The sequence below is a fragment of the Simochromis diagramma genome, unplaced genomic scaffold (genome assembly GCF_900408965.1).
Source record: "Simochromis diagramma unplaced genomic scaffold, fSimDia1.1 OVJJ01000501.1, whole genome shotgun sequence".
NCBI lineage: Eukaryota > Metazoa > Chordata > Actinopteri > Cichliformes > Cichlidae > Simochromis > Simochromis diagramma.
In genome coordinates this window covers 1,405,280-1,429,792 of record NW_024387320.1, presented here as the reverse complement: position 1 = coordinate 1,429,792, position 24,513 = coordinate 1,405,280, and the positions used below count along the sequence as shown (strand labels likewise).

Genomic DNA, 24,513 nt, shown 5'->3' with positions numbered 1-24,513 from the left:
TTACATATAATAAGTGCTACTATTGTATGTAAATATGTATGGTTAACAAGTTTGTTAGACCAACTGTCATAACAGAAGAAATATTTTGGAAATCTCAAAAAAGTGATTTATTAGGCAGATAACTGATCATAACTAATAATAAAGTTTTTATAGCCAAACGTCTCCTAGAAGAATATACACATCTTGCTGCATAATTAATATAATATGAGATCAAAGTAACTGTAAGCCTTAGATGCCACATAAAGGAGCCACAAATGTCCCTTCTAGTAGCAGCCATAACTAAGTAACCGTAAATGTAGTTAAATCTTTAAAAACTTCTCCACTACACTTATTAATCATCACAACATGGAAGTAGAACAACAATCAAATTCCCTGAAAACATCAGTACAAATATTTATTTCTTCATTTTTATTTTATTTTATTTTTTGTACAAATGTGACTTTGACACCGCTGCATTAATGTTCAATGTTATGCTGTATAAAAGGAGACGGGAGCAACTCACGACCTGTCAGCTGCATCACATTTGGACATTTGGGAAAGCGATCTCTGTGTTTTCTTCTTTTCTGTTTTACTCAGTTTCTTTCTCACACACATATGCTGAAACACACAAACTTGAAAAACCGCACATGTATGCTGAGCACATCCTAAATATGTCAAACCAGGCACGTGTGTAGTCGTACAAGAGAAGGTATTTACAACCACCAACACCCCTAAAGAGTCCAAAACAAAACTACACCCTCTGTAAGCACAGCAACACTCTTGTAAATATAAACTTACAACACATCAAGCCTTATAAGTAGAAAAAGTTTAAAAAATACACATCAAATATCCTCACTCATTAACAGCTGATGCCTAGAACAGTGTTCCAGTAGTTGTAGGCAGGTGGCAGTAGTGAGACACCCTGATGTCCAATACTGGCAGCACAAATACTGATACTGAGTTGAGTTGTTCACAGTAAGTTATTACTATTGTTTTTTTGTTTGTTTTTTTAATTCTTGAATGCTTGCAGCATGAAATAATGCAATATGAATTTTGGAGTGAGCGATTCATTTTGTACATAAAGTACTTAATGTTTTGAAATTCTTCAGAAATCTGATTTTAGGTAATCCTTTAGGTTGTGTGTTGCATTAAGCTTGTGGCTGATTATAGGACACTGGCCAACAAGATTTACATTACATGGAGCCATAATAAAAAAACAAATCGAGATGAAAATCAGGGCCATATGTTCTGAAATAATACAGCAGTGGGTAAAATTTTAACTTGAAATTTACGGATTTACTTTACCAACTGGACCATCCCAGCCTTGCCGTATTGGTCTATTTGATTCACCTTTGCTTTTATTGTTTATTTTATTTTCATTTGCTGAACACGGGACAGACTTGACTGGGGAAAAGAAAAGGGAGAAAGAAAGACGGAAAGATGAAACATGAAATATCCTAACAGTATTCAGGTGTAGCCATCCGCACAACTCTGGATTGGATAGTTGGTAAAACATTTTTTTAATGGATAGTAGTTTCTTTATTTAGGTATTGGAGCTGGGACAGGCTCCATCGCTCCCACAGTAGGACAGTCAGGTTTCTATATTTATCTGCTTTAATTCTTTTTATAATTTCTGCTTCACTGTGCAAATACATGGCCCATCCGATTGGTTGATCAATGCCAGGACACAACAAACCTAGCTGTCTCTCATCAGCTAAGTACAGAAATTATAATTTATGACACCTTTTTATAAATGAAGGCCTATTTTAATTTTTTTTTAATATTAATTACTATGTTTAACAAATCAATTTATTTATGATTTTTCAGTCTTCTTCCTCTGCTTTTTTTTAGTACATGAGACTTCTTTGAATGATCTGACAACTACAAACACGTCTATCTACAGTCCAATTATCGTAACAAGTACAGCGCAGACAGACAGGGTAAAAAAAAATGTTTGAAATGATAAAAAAAATCATTCAAGTGATACATGATTTTGGTATAAAAAGTCTGTAGGGATAAAGTATTATTCACGTATAAATACTGTACATACATTTCCAATACAAGACAATTAAATAATAACTGCTTAGACTGAAAAAAGAGAGGTTCAGTTTATATTAAATGTCTTGGAGAGAGACAGACCCCAGTGTACACTACGATAAAAACCACACTAACGCACACATTTGCATTCTTAAAATCTCAAACGCTCCTATGCAGGCACGCACCGGCACATGCACGTAAAGGAAGCTAAACGTTTGTGAGGGTCATCTGTAGTGCATAGAGACATAACTGAACTGTGTTCTGCAAATGTCACGACAGAGGACATTTCAGTGCATTTCTCCTCATTTTGTGTCTTTTATCATCTTTCAAGACTCCTGGGACAAAGACAAAGACATAAATACTCTATATGTGAGAAAACTACATAAACATAGGTACAAAAAACAGTACAAAAAGATATTTCTTGAAAAAATTCAGTTGGATAACTGCAACAGTTCTGCAAGTCCAGAGCAGCAGCGCTCGTCCACTCTGCCACTGTTAAACTGAAGTTTCTGATTGGAGCAACAGTAAAAACTTGTGCGACTTGGGATCGATGTACTCTTCGGTCAGTCGGATATAAGGGATGCTCTTGATGGTGATGGCTAAGCTAAAGTCGAGACACTTCAGAAGGAACTCTGTCCCCTGTTTAATGCCGCTGGTCACAGACGCTTCGCTCACTAAGGTCCACTGATCAGCCATCCAGCGCTCGGGGCCGTACTGCAGGGTTGGACCAGGCACGAGATAAGCCTCAAGGAAGGCCTACGCACACAGAGAAGCAGCTGATTATATCAAAGTACCCACAATGAAAAACAAAACAAAATTGATGTGTAAAGACAAAACTTGGGATAACATCTATATGGCAAGATTAACTCAGTTTATTAACAATCTCCTGACCGATGAAACCATTTCTAATGTCAGTGAACCAATAAAAGTTGACCTCATGGCCCTTCTTGAATGACAGCTTGCCCCTCTTTTAGTTTCATCATATGATAATAAATAAATTAATCAATAAAACTGAAATTAAATGGATGCACAAGGGGGATTTAGCAAAGAATGCATACAAAACTAATAAAACCTCTTTTCACTGATGTGACACGATTAAGTAATGCTTCCATTTACTTTCTGTCTGATAGCTGATGTTATTTACTCAGTTTGAGTCACAGCTTGTTAGACATAAAAAAATAAATGTCATTACAGCCTCTCTTCCAACTCATATCACCCATACCCATATCACCCCATCCTTTGCATTCTCCTCTGCATTTCCTCCTTCAATACATCCATAAATCTTCTCTGTGAACTTCCTGTTTTCCTCATGATAGCTCAATCTTCAACATCATCTTTGTCCAGTACATCCACTATCCCTCCTCTGCACAAGTTTTTGTCTTCAAACCTCTTGATCTCTTGCCTCTAGCTCCAACTCCTGTTTGTTAGTGCCACCATCTCCACCTCATTCATCACAGCAGATCTCATTATCATCTTGTAAACCTTCCCTTTCACTCTTTCTGCTATCCTTTTGTCATAAGTTACACCTCTTGGTAAACACTGCCTTAGTGTAAAGCTATTGACAACAAATCTGACCTTAGGACTCATGTTATTGACCAGGCAGAAAGCAAGATGCTTCTGGATGCTCTCCATGCTGTGGCAGTGTTGCCTCCTGGTGGTGCGGAGGTACTTCTGCAGGGCCCGAGCCATAGAAGGAAATATAGCCAGAGCTGCCTCTCGCACATCCATAATGTCAGACGGTGTTGCACGCTCATCTTCTTTCTTCATGCGGCGGACATGTGTGAAGGCCTCCTCAACAGCAACTACCAGCCTGACAGAGAAATACCACATTGTATTTGGCTATATACAGTTGTTTTTACTGATCATTGAGCAGCACCCTAATGTTAAGACAGATTAAACGAAACTGCAGACGTATATATCTGTTAAAGTAAAGGTATTTAAACGTACTGTGGAGGACTTTCCATGCAGTTTTTTAGTCATCAAGTTTACATAATAACGTGCATAGCTAAGTGCTTTCTCACAGCCTAGTCCTCTTGACAGTTGTTTTTAACTACACATGTGCATGCACCAGCGATCCCAGTATGTGCAGCTTCACAAGTTTGATTTCTACTTCTGTGCAGAATCTATGTGGAACCTACGACAAACCATGTGCAAGTGGCTAACACTAGATTTATAACAGTCCTGTTGTGCCTCTGTCGCTTCCAAAACGGTAGTTGGCGGTAGGGTTTTTCTCTTGAAGTTGATTTATTTTCTTCCCAAGAAGAAGTAGCCAGAAACACATAGAGGTAAACGGGCCATTAAAGTTTGTAATGGGCTGGCATTAACATGCCAGCCCATTACAAATTTCTAGGGATGTGGATATGTGGCTACAGCGTAAGTTACAGAATAACTGTGGTACAGATTTAATGCAGAATTATTAAGCCACTGTAACAGTGTGACACTTTGCTCCCATGACTCACCTGGCTCTACGTTTACGGACTCTTCTTTCATAGTCGGCTTCCTCGTAGTACAGCTCATTGTGGGCGCTGTCTTTACGTTTGCCGGCAGCTGTAACCATAGCCCGTGACTGATTTCCATTACTTGGCTGAGCCCCTGCTGCATTCCCTGGGGCTGTATCAGAAAGAAAGGACAGTAGTAAATTGGTTAAATCAGCCTGACCTGGGAGGGCAGTCCCCCACCAGTGATTAATGGACAGTATCTCAATCTGAATGATTGAGGGAAAACTCATAATGAAGGACAAATTCAGATCTTATTATTAGTGGTGTAAAACAGCTGTAAATCGACCTTCCCAGCCAGTATTATTCCCATTTTATCCTCCACTTAACTGTGAGAAAGGTTTGATAGTTATCTGGGTAGTGTCGCCAGTCTGAATCACAAAACATTCTTAATTTTAGCACTGAGAAAAGAGGCAATTTCCACTGGAAGCATCCACATTTCTACACACACTCTATGATGCAGAAACCTTTTTATTGGGGGTCTGGATTAAATATTCATTATTTTACACATCAAAGACCATGTGTGAATTTACTGGTTTGTGTGGCAAACCCATAAAACTAATGGGGCTTATATAGCAGTATATTAGAGATCCTGTGGTGTCACTGAGGCGGAGTAATATCTGGTCCATATTCATGAAGATCACTAAATCTGGGGGTGGTTATAGATGGTAAATGCTGCAGGTCAGACAAGGATATAAATTATTAATCTGATCTGCATGGGCGTCTGTTTATGCTTGTGCGTGCAGGTGAGAAAGAGAAACTGAATTTAGTGATGAAATATGGATGAAAAATCCTCCCAGTGCGAGTACTGTGGAGCAAATGCAGTCAGATCATTTGCAAAAGAAGCACTGTAGATACTTTCCAATGAAAATAAGAGTAAACATCCTTATACATCCTGCCCTACATATTTGTACTGCTTGTACAATGAGAAGAGTGACTGACTGGTATAGCGTGAGGGAGATGTGTGGGAGTTGACGACGGGAAAGAAAGGGGAAAGAACGAGCTGGAGACAGTGTGAGCAGGAGGAAGGAGAGATGTGGGAGTATTTGAGAAATCAGCGTTACACTGATGAATTATTTAAGGCTTGGAATTCCACGGCCGCCTAGAGACCCTTCCATTGCACTTTGATAGGAGAGGGGGTGGGGTGGATGAAAAGCACTGTGAGGACACGGTATCCAACATTGCATCCCTGCTTTATACATCAACAAATCCAGCGCTGCGCAGCCAGTGGGAGATTAATAGGTGTTGAGTGGAAGACCCTTTTAACTCCAGGAAAGAGTGTGATATGTGGCATTACAGGATGTGTGCAAGAAAGTAATATATCAAGAAAATTGTAGCATTTAGAAGAGTGCTTTTTCCCCCTGCAAATTCAATATATGCATTATGTCAGAGAGGGAAGCTTCAGAGTGGCGCTTCACGACTGAAGCGTGAAATTAGTGTCTCCCTGTGATGGTGAGGGCTTTTATCTGTATTTACTGTCAAAACGGTATGTTCTCAGTTTGTTTTTCAAAGCTGCTCATTGAAACCAGAGTATCACAGCAAGCAGAACGAGGAGAAGACAGTTAAAACAAGGGAAAGTAACGGTATAAACAAAGGGACATCAGCAGAAATATTACATGCGGTGCACAAATAAATTAAAGGAACACTTTTTATGCGAGTGTAGCATCAAGTCTAGTTGATTAGCAGGGCGGGTTGTTAATCAGTTTGAGCTGCTTTGGTGTTAATGAAATTAATAACAGGTGCACCTGTTGTTAATTTCTTCTCCTCTTTTTAAGAAGGAACAGGATGAACACTGCCAGAGCTGCAAAATGATCTCCAGCAGGGTATGGTGTGAAAATGTCCAAACAATGTGTCTGACCAATCAGAAACAGACTTCAGAAGGGTATCCTGAGGACCCGATGTTTCTACGTGAAAAACCCAATATATTTTTAAGCAATTTTAAAAAACAGCCAGATGTAGCAAATATGATACAAATGAAAATTCATATATGGAAATTAAAATGTAATTATTATTTGATGGTTCAATAAGCTCTCCAACATAAAAAACGTATCTTACAGGCTAGGCAATGGGCCACGACTGCTACCAGTGAAATCCTCGGACCCACTGTCAAACCCTGTGCTGGTGCAGTGGTTGCTGGATTCCTCCTGGAGCACTACAATGTCAAGCCCCATGTGCCAAGAGTATGCGGGCATTTCCTGGACAATGAAGAAATTTATACCGTTGACTGGCCCCCATGCTACCCTGACCTTGTGAAGGACACAATAGAGCACCTCTGTGACATCATATTTCAGTCCATCAAACATCACCAGGTTGCACCTCACTGTCCAAGAGCTCAGTGATGCTATGGTCCAGATCTGGGAGGAAATCCCCAGGACATCATCTCTTTCCTCTCATTAGGAACATGCCCCAGTGTTATCAGGCATGCAGGGGACAAACAAACATGCCTGCAGCATGCTTTTCTTTGAAACTTTTATTCTGGGGTGACATAGATTCAGCCTTCTGTAGGTTGATCATTTTCATTTTCATCAAACGATGTGTTATCTTTTATTTCCTAACACATTACCCAGTCCATGTCAGTATAGCTTTTCCCCCCCATTGAGATCTGATGTATTTCCAGAGTGTTCCATTAATTGATTTGAGAAGTGTAGTACAGGAAAAAAATAAATAATTGGGACATATGAGGCAACTAACCGTCTACATTGTAGACCTTTAACCCAGCCAGGTGTTTGGCAGCTCGGTGTTTGGAAGCAGAGAGAAGGGCCGGGTTATGGAGTGGAAAATCTCTGTAGTAATACTCCAAAATGGACAGAGCGGCCCTTTGAATGCTGTGTGAGGCAAGAGAGAAAAGAGAAAACTTAAAAACAGTACAAGACAGTATAAAATCCCCTTGAATCTGGTGAACGAACAGCCCACTAAACAGTGATTGAATTACAAGATAATGTCGTCATTTAGAAATTCAATTAAACAATTTGAGAACAAACATTAGCACAGATGTGATCTATTTTATTTAATAAAATCCTCTTACTGGCCAAACTTTTGCATCTACATTACCAACGATGCACCTCAATCGCCGACAGTTCAGTGGGAGAATCTGTTGTTTTATGCCTCAGTGCAAGCATCTGACAAAAGATGAGCAGGCTGGTGAGCTCACTACTTTATAATCCCTCATCCCTGGCTTCTTATTTTAAAGATTTTATTTTGACTTTATTTGACAGAGAAAGATTTTAATTCTTTCCCCCCATAAAGACATTTAGCGACCTCTCTTGTAAAGTTAAAGACACCTCAATATATGTAAAAAAAGATGTGGCTCGACGACTGTCAGAACAGGTTTCAGTAGCTCTCAGTTCACTCAGTTCAGCAAAGAGAAAAAAAGGCTTACTGCTAGTAGGCATCCAAGTGGGGGGTAAAGAGTTAAGAGGGATTCAGCCTTTATACAAGCTGCAGCACTGTACCACGTGAGCTGCTGAGAATTGAGTCATCGACAATTTAATTTTCATATTTGTCCTCTTCAACCAATGAAGACTCAACTGACCTGACATGAAGCCATTTACAGTGTCACCATGTAAGCCACCACAACCAAGTAAGCCATATAAATTACTGGAAACAGTTAATGCAGTATGAATCCTTTTCTTTCTCCTCCGCAGGTCCTAACCTCTTGTTTACCATTCCACAAATTAGGAATCCGAAGAACGCCCATTATTAACCCATTAAACTGTTAGCCTCATTAAACAAGCATAAATACTAATGTCTCCTAGTCTTGTCATAGTAATAAACTTGTCCAAAGAAGAAACAAAGACAGTCATATGACGAGTCGCTTTTTCTCATCTCTCCTTTCCGAACTCCTAGAATAGCACACTAGCCGAGGTCACCGTAGAGTAACTCAATTACTGCCTGTGCCTGTCTTCCCTGTGGCCATAAGCTTCCAATTACACAAATACATCAACAAGGAGAGTGTGGCTGAGCACCGTTGTGTACTTACTGTGCACAGTACAGAAAGGTTATATCCGCATGCGAAAGTATGAAACTTATCTATGTCGGTCAGCCTTGTGTTTGCTTTAGGAAAGACACACAAAGCTAATATGGTGCAACTGCAGCGTGCTCACCTGAGCTGTCCTATGTTGTAGTGACGAGTCTCTCCATCTGTGGAGCGGATGACACACACGCTGTAGCAGGGCTGGAGTTGGCGGAGTTCCAGAAGTACGACTGCCAGGTAGTGAACAAACAGCTGGGAGTCCACGAGGGACACAGCAAACTGGACGATGCCGTGGTAATCCTCATCCTGCTTGGACCACACCATGGGCTTAATGAAACTTTCATTCTCATTAGATAAAAGCTTAAAAAAACAAAACAAATTACAGCTTTATTTAAGACTAAATGGATTAAACTGAACTAATACTCGGCTACATGCAAACAACATACCATAAAAAACAAAAACAATATGTCCCAAAAACCGAATCAATCAACCTTTATCTAAGAGCCATTTAACACCATTAAAGCAATAAAGGAAATAAACTCGGAAAAAAATTGTGTATTTGCATGTTAACTATTTGTTAAATGATCTAAAAAGATTGACTCATGAAAAAAAAGTTCACTGCTTAATGTGCAAAATTAAGAAAATACATAAATAAATACATAAATAAATTAAATACATCTCAAACCCACCTGAGCATCAAGGATCCGGACCCCATAGAAGAGCCAATAAGACATAGTGAGCAGGAGTGTGAGTGTGATGAGGAAGGCACGATACACACACACTCTTGGCAGGCAGGCCCGGTTGGGTCGCAGAAACAAGGCCCAAACAGCTACCAGGAGGATGAGGAGCTTGAAGGAAATGGAGAGGAAGAGCCCCTCGCAGGCTGCACCACAGACCTGCAGCCTGTCGGGCCACATTACTGCTGGTAGAAGCAGGAACACCAAGGGCGTGGCGAGCACCAGCAGCCCCACGCATGAGCCCACAGCCAAGGGAAGGTAACGGCGAAAGCCTTGGGTCCGGTCTTGTATTCCTTTCCCCAGGCCCACCACCTCCTCCTGGGAAACACTGAGCTCTGACGTTCCTGTGACAGCGGTAGTGGTTTCTCCCCAGTTATCATCCTGAAAGGATGTAAAGGAATACATGAAGGAAATCTGGGTTTCATGCCACAGATGTACATTTGGGTCTGCTGTATTGTGTATGCTGTCAATTAAAGTATTTACCTATTTCAGGTCATTTATTAAAAGACTGCAAAAGTCTTGGGAAGTTTTCCTCTATACACCAAAACTGGAATTTTAATTAAAGATATGATAAATTTCAGGCCTTCTTTTTTAATTTAAGGGGTTTAACAAAAAGAGTTATAGCCATTTTCACTCATAGTCCACCACTGTCAGAGGTTCAAAAGTAAAAATGATGTATATATGCATAACAATGGCTAAAACTACTAAACAATACTTTTGTTAAACCCCTAAATTTACAACTAAAAGTCTGCACTTTGAACACATCTTGATGATTTGACTTAAAATCCAGTGTGGTGGTGGTGGTACAGAAGCAAAACTCCCCAAAAATATGTCCAAGCTGTATGAATTGATTTGTTTGTGGTGCTAGGTAGATACACTGGGTTCATCAGCTTCATAAACAACATCCCAGCAAACACTAGTAAAACAGCAACATTGTGAAACTGTCAGACTGTCAGTCCCTCTTTTACTGACCTGAGAAATATTTATAATATTGTAAGCGCACGCGTCTTTGTTTGTTATTACACCAACTTTTGATTGACAGTTAGCTGAGACATCAGGTACACAGACTAGTACAACTAATGTTCTTGTTTGGTTTGTCAGTGATAAAAGGATGCATCACTCTCATGTCCACAACTAATGTACACAGAGGACATCAAGCAGACACTGCCACCACATTCACTCTTTTTTTTCAACCATAATAATGGGGTGTCTTCAATATTTGTTCAAACAACAAAATATTGCATATCATCCAACATCAAAATGTTTGATGGATCCTTCCATGGGTAGAGCAGAAATGAGCTGAAAGACACTAAAAATGCTGTGGAGGGCCAAAGGGGGAAAACAGATTTGGGTATATGTGGGTTTACTATTTCATAAGATTCACACAATCATTTGGTTCACTGTTTATCCACTGAGTAGATCTTTAAAATGGATTTTGTTTAATGCTTTGGACACCAAACAAATGTATGAGACTAATATGTCAAAACCTGGGCCCATAAAATAACATAAGTTGAAAAACCAGAGTCAAATGATGAATGTGAATCAGACAGACAGTGCTTCCATTTTCCCACTGACTCCTTTCTTGGCCCACAAAGGCCCCACAGAGTCTATGCACCATGAATGCAGCACATCCTTAATTTTTTTTCTTTTTGAGCAAGTCAATATAATGGCAAGCCTTTTAAATTCTGTTTGAAGTAATAAAGGATGACAGGATGTGCATGCAAGCAAAAGCACACACACACACAGCATAAGCCAAAGCTTTCCATGCCCATCATCACAAATTAGTCTGTTTTTTTCTTCTTCTTAACTACCGTGGTCATTTTGAGCATAAATATTTCCGACAAAGAGACACAAAGAGAATAAATTAGTGACAAGTCTACTCTAAAGAGACATTTATTTTTGTTTGCCTGCCATTAATTCATGTAATTAGCCATTCATTGTGCTCCAGAGTGTCACTGCATTGTACCTCCCGACAACCAATCAAAGGAGCAGCAGCTGCAGCGAGAGGGATGACGGCTGGAAAATTGACAGGCTGAACAGATAAGCCACCCTGGCTTCACACACGTGTGCGCACACATCCACCTAAGCACCATCAAACAGTGCTTAGATCCACACTGAAGCCACATGAGCCTCATGGAGCTGCTGTTAGCAGCACAGCTCGTTGTCATATACTCTTCACCTGTCTAGAGCTTGTGATTCCAACTATATGCAAGATCCTTTCCAGTCTATTAAAGTTAAAAGAAGCCTAAGTGAACCCCGCTGGAAATCTGACTTACTTTGCATATTTTACAAATTGTAATATAAATATGAATTTTGCTTCTCCAGCACAGCTCACAGCCAATTAGCTTAGCCTTGCTGGAGGAGGAGGAGGAGGTGGAGGAGGATGCCAACGGGAGCCAGAAGATGAATGAGCATGATCAGAGAAGAGGGGGGCAATGCTGCAGAGGGATGGCAGCAGGTTATGAGCAGAGAGAGGAGAGGTTGGGCTGGCGTCCTGAGTGTGTGTTTGCCAGACTAATGTGAGAAACAAGAGGTCAGCTGTGCACCGTAGGTGTAACATCAGCTTCATTTAGTGCCAGATCTCATTTGTATTCAGCCCACACGTCTTCTTTTTTCCCCCTTAGTTTCTTTCTCAAGCCAACCCCCCACTCACCAACCTGCATCTGTGAACAATCAATGTCATTCCGCGTTCCACTGTGACAAATGAACAATTAGGAACACAGAAACAACATCTTCCTGTTTGAACACAGATGCTGAGTAGTCACTTAGCTAGTGTCCAATTTTCTCTCATTGTTGTTCTCTAATCTCACTAATCTGGTGTTTTTCTTATAAACCCAAGAATGTTAGTCTTTCAGTCATAATTCTGAAAGTTTCAAAATAAACCTCTTCTGGCACACTTGAGAAATGCTCGGTTGTAAAAAAGATGACAATTTTAATGGAATCAAGGGTGGCTAATCACGGGCTTATGGGATTAAGATTTAGCTCAGAATTTGGCATTTTTCATACTTGTGCTGTATGCATGTTTTGTGTTCTGGTGAACAGCCTCTACCTTTAATATTTACAATCAAAAGCAATATATAGAGTAACTTGTGTTAACATTTTGAAAGGAAAAGAACAAATGAGGAAAAGTAAGCATAAAAGAGGTTTGTGCAGTACTTTTTCAACCCTGGGTGCTTGACTGATCTTCTCATGCAGCTCTCTGCAAAAACAAGAAAAGAAAAGCTTATTTCCCAAAATGCCAAACAATTTCTTTGAACCCTTTGTGATCACAGAGAACAGGAGGAAACAGATCACAAACAGAGACCAGACTGTCTGGGCACCTCCTCTTCACCAGATGTTGGCTAAGAGGCACAGCTTTGTTTTTATTTGTAGAGATTTACTCTGTTTTATTTTCCACTTATTTAGACATTGAAGTGCAGTTGCGGGTAAGAGATTAAAATGTGTTGGCCAAGTGTGTCTTAGTGCACTAACCACTTAAGCATATACATTTTATATTCTATATGCGAAATGCATGACTGAAACATTTCATTCATCCTAAGGATCCTACTGCTAATGCTTTAAGGCTAATGTGTCATTTAGAGGGAGAAAACGGAGCATTATTGAGTGAGCTAATATACTGCTAATACCTATCATTAAGTCTCAGTGGATTCATGCAGAAGATTAATGCTAACTAATCAGATCAGAAAGAGAAAGAAACCAGGAGAGACTGACACAGGGAAGGTTATAAAAGCAAGAGCGGAAGGGCATGACTGCCGCCTGCTCCCTTGGCAGTGTTTTAGTCTTTTTATCTGGCAGAGGGTGAATATGGATTATGCCACACAACACAGAAAATAGTCTGCCAGCTACAAAGCCTAGTCGCTGAGCAGCACTAGCTTGGGTGAAGGTTAAAATAGGCTTTGTGAAACACACACAAAAAAGCTTCAAACGCCTGCCAGGTTTCCTTAAATTTACTGCATTCCTTTTAGGAGAAGGAGCTTTTGTGTTTTTACCCCACACTACATGCATTGCTGGTGTAGTAGCTGTGAGTAGGTGAGTATTTTAGAAAAAGGGCAAACAAACAAGTTTATAAAGCAAGACTACCATACGCTATGGTGTTGCTAGAGCTAACACTGTGAGGAAATTGAAACTGCTCCCTCTTGGCACAGAGTCACAGTGTCTAACAAAGCAGCATGGCCAGTCTCAGTAACAGATTCTCAGTGACTCACTCTTACACACACACACACACACACACACACACACACACACACACACACACACACAAACTGTGCTCCAAGACCGTATCCTTATGTCACAGGCATGCGTGTAAACATGGAGGATTATTCATATCAGCTTTCCTCCAAGTGGCGTTTGGCCGGATGCTAATGCTAATCCCAGTCTGTGAGAATGTTTCCTCTGCACTGGAGACTAGTTAGTGTTAATATGCGGCTCCGCCATCTGACAAAGCTGCTCTAAAAAGCATGGGTTGGAGTCCACCTTGGTTGACGGTGTTTGCGGTAATGCTGGTGCTGCCACTGGTGTATGGTGTGCGGACACAACCGTCTGCAGGGGTACTGCAGTACAATGGCAGATTACCTTACACTGCTAACAATGGATGCAGGCTAGGAGCTGACAATCACATGCCAGTGTGGAATGTGCCTTTCCAGCCAAAAGGGGATGCTGAGCAGAGATAGCAAAATAGGTCAGACTTCTCCAACATGGTCAGAAAGTCAGGTTGAACGCATGTTTATTTTCCAGTCACATTAAATGTTGCTAATATTAGGAAAGTATATTTTGTCAAGGTAGCTTGCACTACTGATACAATGCTTTTCTGCAGCTATTTTAAGCATGCAAGTTGCACAATAAGCCAATGAAAAATGCACTCATTTTGGGTTACTATGTATTTCAAGTGGGTCAAAGACACTGTAAAGGCAGCCCCAGGCTAGCAATATCTTTAACTCGTCTTCAGGGAAGAAGGTGCTTTCTTTATCTCTCTCATTTTCTTCGTTTCTGCTTCTACTTTAAGCTCTATTTATCTTTCAGTACAGTTTGTGCGATTCTCTGCATTTAAAGGAACCCTAATATTTTGGAAAATAATTTTATTCAGGTGGCAGTTAGCTTAGCATAAAGACATATTTATATATATTTATATATATTTTTCTCCTATGTGAAGCTTCTAGAAAAGCTTAAATGTAAAACAAGGAGTTGCAATCTCACAGTGATGATAAGACCACAGGAGGTCACACTCCAGGCTATCACTTGGCTAATAAAAGCACTCTTGTTTTCTACTAAGCCAAGCCAACCAATTGCTATCTACATGCAGACAGGAGGCAGGTATCAGTCTCCTCATTTATGTCTTGTTCAGATTGTGCTTGTTTGGTGAAAGCTGTTGATATATTTCAGAAACCAGTTGGATATAATGCTGTTTATGCTGTTTAGGGATATTCCTAATTATCCCAATCAGTACCACATAACATTGCTGTTTACAGATATGTAGAAGCTGTAACTGAGATCTCTCACTCACTTTAACATAAAACACACAAATCTATAATCCATGCACATCTATATGAAAGCTTTTTTCTGCCACTTAAAAAAATGCCAGGATGGGGAAACCTAAAATTTTGTGATATTAATTGTAAATAACACAATGTAGGGATTAAACTAATATATTCTTTTAAAAGCAGCATTAGCCACATCTGGTTATAGCTTTGGGGCAATATTTCACATATCCATATTGCTAATATACAGTCTGAAACGCGGTTCCAGAAGATGTTTTAATAGTAATTTTTTTGAAATCCTGCTGCTCAGAGACAGGAGGACGCATAAGGTTTAGATGCCTGAGGCGTATTACGCTCACCAGGCACTGTCAGCATGGAAAGAAATCGCATTAACTCAACGTTTGACTACTCCTGTTGTAGCAGCAGAGGGACCGCAATGCATGATGGTCTCAGTGCATGGATCTAGTGTACATTGTGATGATTTTAAAGCACTCTGTGTGGTGGAGGACAGTTCAGAATTAGAACAGCACTACAAAATGGCTAGTAGATGTTCCCAAAATAGCCAATAATCTCTGCAAGAAAGAAAGAACTCCTAAATATCCACACAGTATTATACTCTAATGAATCTTTAATCCTTGAAGCCTTAGTTAAATATCTGCCCTGCATTTTAAGCCTCATATCGCATCATTTTGTGTCTACACAAACCTATTTTGCTTGTAGCAGCAAAATCAGCTTTTTGATGCTATACTATGCCTTGATTTCAAAGCCATTAGGCATTACAGTCAGTATGTAGGCACACACACACACTCACACACACAGACACAGTAACGAAACACTGTCTGTACAAATCCACCCAGGCCTATAAGAGAGATGCTAATCCTCTGACCTATCTGATCCCTTGTCGCCATTGTTAGCCTATCATGTGTCGGTCAGCCAGCTGTGCGAGGGCGAGTTTATAAGGTCGGGACGCAAAGTTCATGCATGGATTACTGGGTCTTGCTTTTTCTGAAGGAAACTGATACTAGCTGCAGTTTTAGTGTGCTTTCCTACAAAACAATGTGCATCTTTCACAGTTTCACTGTTGCTGTCAGTTTTCATTTTAGAGTTACTCCAATACCTGCGCCTCATCTCCTTGTTCTGCTGCAGGTGTGGGCTCTCCAGGCAGCGGTTCTCCGTTATGAACTGGGGAGTCTTGGGAAGGGGTGTCGGGGGGATTGATGACCACAGATCTCTCCGAGCGGCTGCTGTCTTTACTGCTGCTGGCTTTGTGTCGCTCACGGCTTCGATCTCTGGAAAGTGAGAACAAGCACACATGGTGACCACTGGGATAATACAACAGGAAAAATGTACAGATATATAAGACTGAAACTGGAGCCTAACATATCGTTATTCAATGATTATTCTTTACTAATTAAAATGGAAATGAATACTAATTAAAATTAAAATAATGATCACTATATATGTCTATATAGTTTCTTTAACAGAAATGTAAATTAAACAACCATTTCAGGTCCCTATTTTCCATTCAATAAAATGATTCAGCTTGGGATAAGTACACACAAAATAAGAGCTGAGACAATAAGCTCATTAATTTATATCAATAAAAATAATGAGCCAAAATGTTTTATAGTTTATTCTTGATGATTATTTGTTTAAGGTGAGTCCAAGAAGACAAAAATTCCAGTTTCTAAAATGTGAAAATGTGCTTCTTACTTAATAATTGTTCTTAATATTTGTGAGGTTTGGACTCCTTATTGGACAATCTTTGGCTTCTGGACCTTGTGAGCAGCATTTTTTATCAGCTCCTGACATTTTATAAAACAACTTGTTAATTCTTTATTAATCAAAAATCAAGAAAATAATTTGACGGTTTCTCATTAATGAAAGCTCGTAAACAGTGAAGTGCATTAATACTCCAGCAGACAATTATAGGCATCAGGAATGAGGGGGGAGATAAACAAATGATTCTCTCGTTTGCAGAGCACACAGACTCAATCACTGAAATAGGTTAGAACCGCTCAGCTGTGACAACCCTAATCCACAAGCTCTGTCTGTCTCAATCTCTCGCTTGTTCTCTCTCTGCAGTTTCTCGCCTCATTATTTCACAACCAACATGTGGCCCACTCAAACGGAAGACAAACAAAGCTACAAAATGTTCACTGAAGGCATTCCAGTAAAAAAAACAAAAAAACACAAAAAAGCCAGGGAGTGGGATACAGCATGTGATCTGGAAGAAACAAATTCCTGTCATGGGAGTGCCGGTTAGACAGATACAGCAGAGAAGCAGACAGTCAGATGGAAAGGCTGACGACAGACAGGAAACATACCCATGCCGGTTTGATCTCCCGGAGCGACTGGAGTGATAGGAGTAGCCAGAGTGGGTCGACTCCGTGTCCATACCGACGCAGTTCAGAGACGGTGATTGGACAGGGGGATGAGGAGAGACTTGCCGTGTGGCAGAGAGGGTAACTTGGCAGCAGCGCTCAGGAGGACAAATGGGTTGCTATAGAGACAGGCTTCAAAAATCCACGACGAATGACAACTATCTTTGATTGCGGCTTCAGTGACCACATTGACCTGAGGGACAGATAAATAGCACAGTATGAAGGATGCACCAAGACATCAAACAAACAGAGCATTAGATATGTGCAAGAAAAGCTTCTGCATCTCTGATTCTCATCATTCGACACATTTACAAAGCAGACAGATTAATATATTAGCCATTGTGCTCTGCTGTGTTGTGGGTATATACTTCAGATTATCTATGATTAATGTATTAACCTGGGATATTTATTCCAATCTAACTTGATATTCAGCACACATACTACATTTGTTACAACATCCCCGTTCAATTTTTACAGCATGCCACGCCCTACTATCTCCCCCAATATTTTCCTATCTCTCTAATGTGTCTCAAAGACAAGCAAACATGCAAAAAAACAAAAACCAAAACCCCAAACCAAAAACCTTTCCTCTGCAGTCGTTATAAGTTTGCCCTGAACTTGGAAAAAGTGCATTCTGTACCCTCTGCTTGGAATTATTTACAAGACGCACTTTATTTGGAAACTCTGACTTAAATCCAGCCATTCGAATGCCACATATAAAACATGTTTCATGAAGAAGCTTTTACACAGTCTTTCTGTCTTTTTACAAGTCTCATTTTATTTCTGTGTGGATGCGTGTTTTTATGGCTTGTGCCTAAATACTGCCTTTTTGGCTTGGTCTCACTTGTAAACCACCCCCCAAAAAACATAATTATGCATCTCAGGAGAAACAAAAACATTAAGGTTGTATAAAAAATATGGAATGGCACAGACATACATGAAGAGGTGCAGGTAACAAAACAGAAAATAATTAATGTCCCATGTTAATGTTAAAAATGCCCACTTGTATGAGCTCTTAACACTCATTAGGATTAGGTTTTCTTTCAGTTACATTCTTAAAAAAAAAACCCTTCAGTAATAGAAAAGGCTAAAAAACCCCAAAACCCAACATTCCCTTTGTCAACGTACAGTTCAGACGTACAATATAGATAAAACCTGCATATTCACATAAAAAGAGCACATTCAGGTAGATCATTTAGTTCTAATCTGTACTATAATTGATCTCATAATAACTGCATTTTATTTGATAGCCAGTGATTTGGAAAAGAGAACTCTCTCCATCCTGCCATTATTAACAGGAGCTGAATCTGCCAGACTCACTTCCTGTGAAACAAATGTGTGATGTATACATGACGATCTCTCACCAAGCATTCATTTAGACCTCAATCTCAACCCTGTCTGTCTCCCAGCTGTTGTCCTGACAACCACCTGCCAGTCAACTTCCCCATCACCATCTCAATTTACCAGCTGAGACTATTCTTCCCATCACTTACAGGCTATTTGTTATCTCTACAGCAAATGATGCATACTAACACCAAAACAGCCCATTCAGCATATTAGGATGTGAATGCTCCAGAGATCGTATTCTGAAGGGTTAAGAGAAGACACTGCTGTGCAGCAGATTTCCATTAAGAGAGTTTAAATGGTTTTTATTTCCCTCAGCTGCCTATTCCATTAAAAATGTTATACAGTACATATAAAGTCTGTAAGATTAATATTACAACCTAAAGAATTACTTTTGTCAGATAAATACAATCTATATTGCTGTTCTTTGGGCTGTAGACTGGCTCCATAGTGTAGTGGGTTACATGTTTGCCTAAATGCATAAAAAAAAAATCCCTAGTTTGATTCTGGGAGAACCCTTTTGGGGCTGCGTGGGGAAGTGCATCCAGTGAAAAAACTCTGCCAAAGCAAACATGTGGAGCTACCTGCTGTGCTAACCCCCTGTGAATAAGGAAGCAGTTGGAACTAGTGCAAGACTGTAGTGTCTTTTATTACTTTAGACATCAACCGTGGAAATGTCTGTCTTACATAAAACTACTCGTGGCAAAGTTTTAGGATTATTTTGAGCAGTTGGAAAGAGATAGTGCTTAACAAGTGCTACTCAGTTTCAATTCATTCAAGAACAAGTGGACATTTATCCACAGCTCCCATAAATCTTGATGACACCACAGCCCAGAGGATTATTATGTAAATTCGATTTTGGGATGAAGTGTCAGTTTAAGTTGGGATGAACCAACCTGATGCAAAATGATGCCCCAGTGACAAAAAAGTGCAATTTCTCAGAGAGTGACTGCATCAGTGGAGGCTGATGAACGCTGAGGGAACATAATGTTGAACAAGGCAGAGCAGCACTTACAGAGAACGTCAATAAATAATGCACTTGAACACACTGTAACATGCTACTCACAGAATCAAAGTCAGTGGTGCAGTATCAAATTTTAAACACAAGCCTGACTTTTAACAGGATTGTCATATGTCTCATCTTCAACCCACATCCGGAGCGTCCGGTGTTACCTTGGCAACACTGGAGGCAGGAGGCTCCATCTAACAGCAGTAATCAATCTGCCCTGCTGGGCCTAAATTTGTGGATGCACTTAAGTGCGTATGTGAGAGTGACGTTGGGGTGAGGCACAGTGAGAGGGCATAAAGAGGAAACAATAGCCTTCCATCACACCCGTCACTCGCGTGGTTAACCGAATCCCGCCTGGTGATTTGAATAAAAGCCATTAACCCCCTGAGTGCTGATCTCTGGGCGCGTGGCAGTGGTATGTGGGGCACAGGGATCCCACTGAGAAGCCACTCATCCACAGGACGAGCATGAAGAGGCACAGTGAACCAGGCCATGTGGAAAATCGCAGCCACGGGGTAAGAAAAACTATCAGTTACAAGCCAACGATAACTATGAATGAAACATGCGGGGATAACAACGCGCATTAGAGACGTGCGCCTGTCTGAGCTTCCTCCGAGACTGTCCCAAAAATGCAGTACTCCTCCGAGAGGGAGCCTGTGCGGAAAATTGACTCTGCAGTGAAGCACAGTTGCATCACTGCAGACCGTTCTGGTTGGCTGCACCGAGAAGAGATTCACCAAGGCAGAAACTGACACTAATGTAAAGCAAACATTCGTTAGGGTGTTTGTTTAGTGGAACGAGGCTGATGCACAATGGGAGCTACTGTAATTACAAATGGTCAGGCTCAGGGGTGCACGCACACCCGCTCTTACGCTCTTATTGAGTAATTTTTTACTCCTATTATAAAGACAAGGCATAAGCACACTTTAGTCTTGCAACAAATAAGCATGGGGCTCGTTGAGGAAAAGCTGCAACGTATGATAAGTAAAATGCACTGTAGCATTTTTCCCACTGCTGATTCAGCTTATAAGTATAACGTGAGATTTTGACTGTATAGTAATTTGCCCTCTAAACTGAGCTGAGAAGGAGGGGTGTGGCATTGAGATTCCATTAAGGTATCCAATGCAGTGCTGGCAAATGAAATGGCACAGATGAGTCTCATAGCTCAACAAGGGCACATGCTGAGGCCTGGTTACCATGGCATCTGTGCCCTCCCTCACACCTATTAGCTTTCATGCCTTCCTTCCTTGATGTGCACCCTGCCCCGGTAGCATTATGCCATAATCTTCCAGATACAGCAGCTGGTAATCTGATGAATTTCTTATATCAGCTGTTTTGCAGCTTCAAGGCAAACAAACTACAAAACTCCCATCTACTGTTCAAATATACAGTGGATAGTAGATTTCTGGATGGATATCAATACAGATGTTCAAAACCGCAGTTTAAGCACATTTAAATGCCAATGTAAATATGTTTTTTGGAAGGTAATCATATGTTTTAAGGTGTTTCTTTGCGAAATTAATGTGACACTACAGATAAATATCGGCCACCGGCATGGGTAAATGTCATCTTATTTACTTGTAAGAAGACCTATGGGTCGATATCAATGTTGGCTCACTTATAGATCAATACCTAACACGCAGTAGGTATATTAGAGCCTCATCTTAGCTTAGTATAAGCTAAACCCATTTCATTATTGATTCACTGTTATATCAGATCACTGGTTTGCCGGAATTGAGAGCAAATGCCAAAAACATTTCATTTACTGCCATATAAAAACAAGCCAAAAGCCACATTTTAGGACCTGAAACAACCAAGGTGTATATTATATTACTGTTTTAAAATGCATTCTTTTAAAATGGCAGCAGAAACAACAAGTCCACACATGCACAGGAATAACACAGTCCACTAGGCTGTGTGAAACCTCTGAAATCAAACAAAGGGTGACAGAGTGTGAGCCCGTGTAATATATAGTGGTTAATATCTTAAATCCGTTCGTGGACTACAGATAACCCAGAGGAACTGCTGCTCATTAACATATTACATTACCACTGGGCTAAAATCACATAAAACTGAGTCAAATATGCAAGTCATGACACTCCCTTAGAAACACCCCCCGTTTTTTTTCTTCTTATTTTGTGCCCCTCACTGCCAGGATATCTGACGTGATCAGGAGTGTGTTCCTGTGTATTTTTCCACAAGTATTTGCAGAAGCAAACCTATGACCTTTCAGTTACTGGATATAGCTACTCCCACCCTGCTGCCCATTGTAAAAGGAGAAAGTTAAGACCTGACACAGTTCTCTGGAATGCAAACTTTAGTCCCCTCTGATCCGCTCATGTGGAATTAAACAGAAGTACAGTAGAAGAAGAGAGAGAGGGAGAGGAGGGTAGTGCGGGCTGAGAGGGCTGTTGAAGAGATACCTCAGTACATTCCTACTTTAGGTGCAGGGCCTTTATGTCTCCAAATCCACAACTGTAAACTATACTGTAATATATTGCGCACTACCCCATGCTCCTCCATTACCTCTCTTTAGCCTAAAGGTAGCTTCAGTTCTCGTTGCACTTCTGACACACTGCCCTGTCGGGCACATTTAAAGGAGAACAAAGGCCAAAGCCTTGCCAACATCACTTTTGATCATCCATGGGAAGAACTGATAGCTTCCATGGGTTGACTCAGCTATTCAGGGAGGGTTCCCAGGCTGGCAGTGTCCTCAAGCTCTCTGCACAGGACCCATCAACACTGCTCAATAATAAATAACTGTAGGTGCTACACGGCTTCACTGCAGCATCATGACTCTGACCGACAGAGAGAGAAGACACGTGAAGCTGCTCCAGTCACAGTTAACACCTCATCCAGCTGTGTGCTCTCCAGACAGCTGCTGCTGCTGATGGAGACATCTCCAACCCCGCTTTTAATATAAAGGCTACTAGGTCGCACAGAACAAGGGGAGCCACTTCTCTATTACACAGCTGCAGCTTCTGTTACAGCAGATCTCCTTTCAGTCTCGCCCTGAACCCCATTAACCACACAAGACTAAATCACTTCAAATAAACCATGCAATCTGGATGATCGGCTCAAATAATATGCTTACATAAAAAGCGATACTAATGTAATAGAAATAAAAAGGAAAGTCATGAGCTCCAGATAAATTCGGGTTATGTGGCTGCATCTGTCTGGCGAAAAGGAAACCATTTTCCCACGACGGCAGCATTGAACTTCATCAGTGATTCCTGCGTGCTGGTGTATCTCCGGATTTTTTTTGGCAAGGGCAGCCAATACCCGGTGTGATGAACATCACAGCCGTGGATTCGTTTACCTACCTTTATCTCAGAAGCGTTTCATATTCCTTCACCTGCGTGTCGGTGTCAGCGAATCTGCCGCCGAGGAGCTGCAGCTGTTCCTGCTGCTGTGAGGCGCGTCTGCACGGAGAGGCAGCTCACAGGATCCTGGCCATTGTGGTTCGCAGGACCAGAAAGGGAGGCAGCATGGGTGTACAGCACGCTTTTACAGCGCGTTACAATGAGTATTTTCCGCTCTGGCCCGCAAGAGGTCGTCCTTTACGACTGCTGTAGAAGGGTCAGGGCCGTCAGTGAGTGTAACTGATGTCTAAATGTGATTTGCTACTTAACTTGACATTTTTTCACGAAGACGCTCACGTGGAACTTCTCTAATTAGAAAATGAAAAGATTAAACCCCGCCCAAACGATCCTATATTTAACCTGTCGACTAAAATAGCAATTATTATTATTTTGTCATTATTGATAGATGCGTTTAAAGCCAGTCATGTTTCGCTGTGCAACTGAACACAGTATATAGTATAGTGTATGCACTTTTTTATACTACACGTCTTTGTGAAAACGTTGTAAATTGAAGACTGAAGATTTTGATGGGGGAACTGACAGATTACTAAGAATAGGACTACATTTTCTGTCAGTTAAGGGTGTCTTTAATAGCATAACAGAATTAAAGAAATATCCAGAAATATCCACCCAGAACCATTTCAGTTATTTTACCTATGATGAGCAACCCGTAAGGATGGCCATTACTTTGAAGATAACGGTTGGATCTGTTTAACTATGATCATGGTGAGACCTTTGTTAATTCATCTCATACTTTGTCCTTATCTTTAATTAACTTGTATGGACTTGCTTTTGCAACACATCAGCTTAACACATGATATTAATTATAGAAGAAAGAAGACTTAAAGGTAGGGTTAATAGGGGCTTAACACCTGCACCTGATTGTGTCATCTCATTAGTGTCATACCAGGGATGCAATTTCTATAATAGTTCGAGGTTCTGGTGTCATAGCTGACACTTCCAGGGCCCTGGCGCCTCACCTCTGATCTCTGCAGACAGAAACTGTCTGTGGGCTCTGTAGTGGATAAATTGCCAGAGGAAATTCCATCACAGGTAAGTGACAGAGACAAAATGTAGAAGGGAACGTGCCACTTTTCACTGTTATTAAAAGAACCAACTTTGCAATCTGAAAAAAAGTGAGATTTTCTTGATCCCCGGCACAACAATAGCAGTAATCAATAAAACACAACGCAATGGTGCTAGTTTTTACTTAACTCCTGACCTTGAACACAGCAGTTGACAGGAGATACATTTAGTTGTTTCTCTCTTGGGTTTTTAAATGCATCACATCTTCGACAGGCTGAATTTCCCTTATGGCGAGACTTTTTCTGCATGGATTACACGGTAATTAAAGCATATGCTATTGAGGAATCTCCAGATGCTGCAGAACCTCTTGAGATATCTTATTAAACAAACATTTCTCAATAGCTCAAGATACTCAAAACCCGTATGACAACTATGATGTCAAATATGATCTATATAATATGATAACAAAAGATGTATTTGGGCCTGCTCGATAACCATATTTTAAAAACTGACATCACACCACGAAGAAACCGCTTACCGTATATGTAGTTCTCTACAACGCCAGCAGAGGGCGACGTTGCTCCTTTCAAGAAAAAATAAACTGGAATGAATTCTGAAATTTACAAACTCAAATTCGAATACATGTGCAGGAGGAATTGCATTAAACTTAATATTACATTAAATATATTGTAT

At 40.5% G+C, this 24,513-nt stretch overlaps 1 protein-coding gene across 1 annotated transcript; it reads right to left on the bottom strand.

Moving 5' to 3' along the window:
• Window positions 1-393: 393 nt before the first annotated feature.
• On the bottom strand, window positions 394-22,986 carry LOC120717591 (vang-like protein 1). Its single transcript, XM_040005700.1, has 9 exons — window positions 22,756-22,986; window positions 17,023-17,272; window positions 15,813-15,984; window positions 9,174-9,602; window positions 8,615-8,790; window positions 7,203-7,336; window positions 4,476-4,626; window positions 3,592-3,826; window positions 394-2,772 (listed from the first exon to the last, which is right to left on the bottom strand). The coding sequence occupies exons 2-9, from the start codon at window positions 17,091-17,093 to the stop codon at window positions 2,512-2,514; spliced, it is 1,629 nt and encodes a 542-aa protein (XP_039861634.1). The 5' UTR covers window positions 17,094-17,272; window positions 22,756-22,986; the 3' UTR covers window positions 394-2,511.
• Between the last annotated feature and the right edge of the window lie 1,527 nt (window positions 22,987-24,513).